A 6,512-nucleotide genomic window follows, 5' to 3' on the forward strand; every position below is an offset into this window, starting at 1 on the left:
GACAGTTCTTTAGAGTCAATAGCAAGAGCTTTATTTATTTTACAAATCATATTTTACAAAAAAAATGCAAGAATATGGAGAGTCTTACGGTGGATATCTAGGCATTCATAAACGAGGATGGACGTAGTAATGGATGAAACACTCTTGGGAGTTAAAAATAATAAATTCAGAGTTGTTGCAGTGGCAGAATCGAAAATTTTACAAAGGGTGTCTACAAATTGCAAACACACGAGTACTATTGGCCCATTTGAGACATTTGTAACCACTGGATTATTATAGCTTATTGTTTCAAGAGCATCCAAAATATATTATTTAATTACTTCGTGAATCATTTTACTTGTATTTACTGTATTTTTTTCGATAAAGAATATCCAATTGGACACCCTAACAATCGTATAGGCTCCCGAGCTGTTGAATATACAAGAGACAACAAAACAAACTAAAACATCTTAGTAGCGAGAGGAAAGAAAGCAAAAGTAATTCCTGTAATTGCAGTGAACAAAATGTGAGTGACCTAAAGTCCTAAACCATGAAAGCAAATTATCATGTCCCTTGGACCAGGCATAATTATCATGCCTAACCTATACAATATTTGCTTGCTATTTTGGAAATTACATCACTCAAAGTCATTGTGTTATGGTATTTGTTGGGCTGCGTAAAAATTTCTTATTTTTTGATGAATTATAAAAGGAAATTTTCGTATATAGCTATTTAAAAATAATTTAATTATGTTTCACAGCTATAATTTGATAATTACGATGCGTAGCTACATGTTAGAGGGAGAAGAGAGACGAGCGAGATTGAGAGAGGAAAGAAAATGGAGGGAGGCGAATTGTATATGTATATCTTGTATATATGTAACTGATATACATAGAGCGAGCTTGGTATGAGCGGAAAGAGGCAAGCGAGATTAGAAGAGGATAAAGAGTAAGAGAACTGAATTGTGTATATATATCTGTTAGATAATTATGTATATATATATAACATATATATTTGTTTATACATGTAATTTCCTTATCAAAAGCCCAACATAGAAAAGTTGCGAGTTTGGGGTAGCAGGCCCCAATTAGTCAGGCCCATCCAATAAATATGGTCAACGCTCAAAATATTGATTAGTTTTGAAAGTAGCAGGTAAATAAAGTAGAGTGGGACGAAATTGCTGGCAAAAATTCTGAGTTTGTGATAATCAAATGGGCTCAGAAAATGGTGATAAATGGAGCAAAACAGCTGTTGTTGTCATAGATATGCAGGTATTTCTCTAATTTTGTTCTGATTCAGCATAATAGTAACAATCATTTGTTGAAAATTTGTCTGTTTGAACTTAAATTTCAGAAAGATTTTATACTACCAGGTGCTCCTATGCTTGTTAGAGGAGGTGAAGCTATTGTCCCAAACGTTATCAAAACCGTTGAGGTTGCACGAAACCGTGGAATCCCCATTATTTGGGTATTTATTTAACTTTATGATTTAACTGTAAAGTTCAATTTTACAATATTGATGTATTTTTAACTAAATTGAGCTTAAATGAAGCACCTACGATTCATATAGCCGATACCAACTGGTTTGGGACTGAAGTGTAGTTGTTGTTGTTGTTATTGTAATGGATAATTTTAGGTTAAAATACTGGTTGAATCAATTTGTGGTAGGTTGTCCGCGAGCATGACCCATTAGGAAGAGATGTTGAATTGTTTCGTAGGCATTTGTATGGTGATGGGAAACCGAAACCCACATCAAAGGGGTGTGTGGGAGCAGAACTGGTTGATGGGCTTGTTATTCAGGAAGGTGATTACAAATTGGTGAAAACACGTTTCAGTGCATTCTTTAACACGAATCTTCATTCGTATCTTCAGGGCATTGGCATTACTAACTTGGTCCTTATTGGTAAATAGATGCTTATAATCGAGATTTTCTATAGCTATAGACTTTAGGATTTGAATAACCAATATTTGTCTTTGTATTTGTCAAGTGACGTATATTTTTTGTCTAGGTGTTCAAACTCCAAATTGCATACGACAGACTGTCTTTGATGCTGTAGCGTTGGACTATCAACGCGTGACGGTCATTATAGATGCCACAGCTGCTGCTACTCCTGATATACACATTGGTAACAGATAACACAAAGCAGTTGTTTTTGTGCTGGTTTACCTATTGATTTTTTAAGTTTTAATAGCTTATGACTATTTGTCCTTTAATCTAGGCAAGTTGATTAGTATTGACTGTCAATTAATAACTTCATGCTATTTCTTATTTTAAGTAGTTACGAATTACAACTACTGATCACTTAACCTGATCATAAGTTCGGACCACAGAGGTCGACTATCTCCTCATTATCGATACATGCTTTAGTATTTAACCTTGTCTTGTCTTGTGAAGTTTATTTACAGTTAGATTCATAGATGAATTTGCTACATATTTGAAGCACCAGTGCGTCTTTATTCTTCTGCATTTGAAAGCTTGTATGAGGAATTACCATTTACAATGGTTTGGATCCATACTTGTCTAGGCCATAATTTTTATTTTGGATCCATAACCTTAAGTATCAGGAAATACAGAAAAAAATCTGAAAGTACATCAAACATTTACCTTCAACCTTATTCATGTTTCACACTATAAAATTCAGTTAACAAATGAACTCTTTTTCACTATTCGTCATCCTAGTTTGTCCTTGGTAACCTCTGCTTGCACAAGTCATAGAGAAGTCAGACATGGTACTGGTCCTTCAAATATCTAGATCTTGGAACAATCACAAGACGTTTGAACTAGGAGACTGCCGACAGTTATCATTTCTCTGAAAAGAAATACTATATGTATTTAATACTTACAGTTTTTACTATGCCATTGATTTCAAGACTTGAACTAAGTTTCGCTGATACTGTTGGTTTTAGAGTTGCCTAATTTCTCCTCTGAAAGGATCATCAAATGTATGGTAGTTCTTTTAAGGACTTTGTACCGTGCGATTCTGTAATTTTTTTGTACTTACTTTCTTATATCACAACTCATTTAGTTCCATTTGTAAGTTAGAAGCATACTTATCAGTTTCTTCCTTGTTTGAGAACAGCGAGCCATCCTCATCAGTTCAATTGTCGAATGTGTTCTGCTGTGTTTCTTTTTGGTCGTCTTAGCAGATTTGATCTTAAATGAAAATAGTTTTTCCTGCTTTGACTTAAGTTCTAGCGAAACTTTACTCAACTTCATGTGAATCTGTGATCATGGTTTTCTTGAAATGCTAATTTGCCATCCACTTAAAGCAAAAGTAGATGTTCAACTCATTTATAATTCATCTCGTGCTACTGTTATGTGCACTGATTATTTTGTATTGCAGCGAACATATTTGACATGAAAAATGTTATGTGGACTGATTATTTTGTATTGCAGCGAACATATTTGACATGAAAAATGTGGGTGTGGCGACTCCTACATTAGAAGAATGGTGCCAGTCTTAAGGAGCAAAAGAAGTAGCTAAATCAGGTGCAGAGATATCTTTCACTTGTTTGTTTTATTGTTGTAAGCTTATAGATATGTAATAGAAATAATACGCAAAATGTTCAGACATAATCTGTATAATCATCTGTTGTGTTAATCTGTTTTATTATTTTCCTTCGTACATAGGCTGTATGTTCCTCTACTCTTACCCTCCTCATGTCTCAAAATTTTCATTTGCCTATGTAAAAATTTTATTGTATTTAAATTAAAGTGAGTTTAACAGTTGGGATATAACTATTTTCTTCAATTCATGGGTCAAGCATGTTAATTTATTTATTTATTTTCATTTGGGTGGCGGTGAAATTCGATCCCAGGACTTCTGTCTGCTTTAATACCATATTGAAGTGCGTGAACATCTTATCTACAAATTTAAATCCAGAGCACAATTTTATTAGTTAATAACATTCTCAATCGTGTTACCTATGTACTTTTGGTAACAAAATATTGAGAGAAAAAAGTACTCTTTATCAGAAAAAAAAATATTGAGAAGAAGAGTACTACTTAAAAGTGCAGAGAACAAACATATCTTTTAGATATGGTACCTTAATCTACTGACCTGCCCCAATTTATAATTTAGAAAATGACTCTAGATACATTGAACTAATTTTTTCCATCCAGGCACACTGAACTTTGCTCTTTTTTTTTTTTGTTTCTTTTAATTAAAATGAGTGTATTAGCAAAGATCGACCAGGCAAAATTACAAACAACATTACAGGTAGGTTCGGCCCAGCTGATTAACTCATGCATACCTCGACTACTTTGTCTATGAAGATTTAGACAGATATAAAGGCATTACCTAGCATTTGACATACTCATAATATTTATCAAAAGTGCAATAATAGCATGCTTGAACTTATCATCTTAAAGTTATACTTGACTCGATGCTATAAACCCAAAAAATTGAAACCTATAAAGTTTCAAATCTTGAATCTGTTTCTCAAGTTTATGTTTCTTCTTTCATTTCATCGATAGTTAACCTACACTTTTAGGTGTCCCCACTGTTTCGTATCATCTACGCAATACACAACAGTGCCAGCGAAACTAAATTTTGCAGGTCACGAGTGTTGGTTACATAATTCTACCGAGGGGCCTCCTCTATTCATTTGACTAAAGAGTAAACTCGAGGCGCCGTGGCCAGTGCTCCGTCTTAGCAAATTGATTGTGTCCTCCTGACCATCCAACGTACTTTATCTTAATAGGTTTAAGTACCTGAAATTTCGAAGTAGTAATAAAAGGATATACGACAGACTTTTACTCCTAATTAATACGAGTCCAGAGGTTGAGATAGAAAATGTCCTTCCTAAATCTTCATTAAATTGATCCCACATAATTATTATACTTTAACTACTCATATGAATTAGATACTCCATAATGTTTTGACAGGAACATGTGATCAAAAAAGTTTCTTCTTTCTTTTCTTCTAGAACAGAAATAGTAATTAAAAACACCAATCAAAGACCTACCTTACAAATATACTTTTACGTATCGTGAATAATAAGTGTGTCTTCTCTGAAACGGTACAATTTAAATTTATAAACGTTGACTTAAAACCATAGGAATTAATAAGATGAACGTACCAAATTTGTATATTATAATTTGCTTGATCAACGTGAACAAGAGAAAGGAAGCAATAAATATCAATATTAATAGAATGAATTTGAAATTAGGCCTTGGTAGCTGGCATCTCACCAGATACTTGTCATCTTATTGAAATAACAAATAATGAATGAATAATATGATTCGATGATAGATAGTTTAATTAAATCCTAACTCTCATTTACTCACGTCCGCAATATATATTTGCGTAACGACTGGGTTAGGTCTCGTGGTTCCGAAAGTTTATTTTAATTGCTTCCTCTAATTATGGCTAAAGAAATATGTAGGACATTAATATCGAGTCGAAGCGAAGTCAAAATTTAAAATTCTAAATATTTGTAAACAATTCAATTGAACTCATAATCAACATACTAACTCCGCTCCTGATGCAAGAACGATCTATATATCTATCTTATAAACATATACTCCGCACCTGACACAAAAACGACCTATATATCTATCTTCTAAACATATACTCCGCACCTGATGCAAGAACGACCTATATATCTATCTTCTAAATATATACTCCGCACATGATGCAAGAACGATCTATATATCTATCTTCTAAACATATACTCCACACCTGATGCAAGAACGACCTATATATTTTCTAAAATATAACTCTGCACCTCATACAAGGGCGGCCTATGTATTTTCTAAAAATGTAACTCTATACCCAATGCAAGGGCGGCCTATATTATCTTCTAAAATATAACTCCAAACTGGTGCAAGGACGGTCTATATATCTTCTAAATCTAAAAATATAATTGATGAAATGTCATTAAAGTCAGAGTAGCCACATTTTTTGAGTCAAAAATTAGAGAAATGGTAGCTCGTTTGGTGGGATAAGACATGCTGTCTTGTTTTTTTTCTATGACAAAATATTGATTCACACTATAGTCAACAATCATTAAATTATTATATTGTATATAGTATATAGTTTCCTCCAGACAACACGGTAAAACCCTCTACGTTCCCACTTCCCTATCATAATCCTAAAACACATGTGAAATGTAATCAAAGTACAGTATGAAAATATGATATGATTTGCTAATAATAACAAAATGAAAGAAACCAACACATAATGATCGGTTTCTTAAAAAAATAATCACAAAGAAGAATGTATTTTTTAATTTAAAATTTGAGATATTACGTACTATAGTAGTTACTTCTATTTAAATATATAAACATGAATTGTTGGAAACAATTTAAATATATCTTTTTTTCGTTATATTTTCGATTCAACATATATTTCTTTCCTTCTATATATATAACAACGACAAGCTGATAATCAAATAATCCTTTAATTATGTATCTTTTACCTGTTTATTAATTTAATATACATAAATTCTTTTCGTTGTAGTGCTAATACAATGATTATTAGAGATTTTTTCAATTTTTTAGAAAACAATTATTTCTATAAAATTAAAATT

General features: G+C 32.5%; 1 protein-coding gene across 3 annotated transcripts; it reads left to right on the forward strand.

The window, feature by feature from the left end:
* Positions 1–1,105: 1,105 nt before the first annotated feature.
* Positions 1,106–3,717, forward strand: LOC107012576 (probable inactive nicotinamidase At3g16190). 3 transcript variants are annotated; one of them, XM_015212450.2, is made up of 5 exons: positions 1,106–1,250; positions 1,333–1,446; positions 1,647–1,881; positions 1,988–2,104; positions 3,376–3,717. In XM_015212450.2, exons 1-5 carry the CDS (start codon positions 1,191–1,193, stop codon positions 3,441–3,443), a joined length of 594 nt encoding a protein of 197 aa, XP_015067936.1. In that variant the 5' UTR covers positions 1,106–1,190; the 3' UTR covers positions 3,444–3,717. The 3 variants fall into 3 exon arrangements, with proteins under 3 accessions (XP_015067936.1, XP_015067938.1, XP_015067937.1); XM_015212452.2 differs by having other exon boundaries at positions 1,647–1,782; positions 3,376–3,714; XM_015212451.2 differs by having other exon boundaries at positions 1,120–1,250; positions 1,352–1,446; positions 3,376–3,714.
* Positions 3,718–6,512: the final 2,795 nt, after the last annotated feature.

Source organism: Solanum pennellii, chromosome 3, assembly GCF_001406875.1.
Source record: "Solanum pennellii chromosome 3, SPENNV200".
Lineage (NCBI taxonomy): Eukaryota > Viridiplantae > Streptophyta > Magnoliopsida > Solanales > Solanaceae > Solanum > Solanum pennellii.

Bases quoted from the DNA above. Each gene is read 5' to 3' on its own strand.
- LOC107012576 (XM_015212450.2), top strand. From the start codon at position 1,191: ATGGGCTCAGAAAATGGTGATAAATGGAGCAAAACAGCTGTTGTTGTC. The intron at 1,447-1,646 runs GTATTTATTTAA...AATTTGTGGTAG, and splicing joins GTGGAATCCCCATTATTTGG to GTTGTCCGCGAGCATGACCC. The intron at 2,105-3,375 runs GTAACAGATAAC...TTTGTATTGCAG, and splicing joins TACTCCTGATATACACATTG to CGAACATATTTGACATGAAA.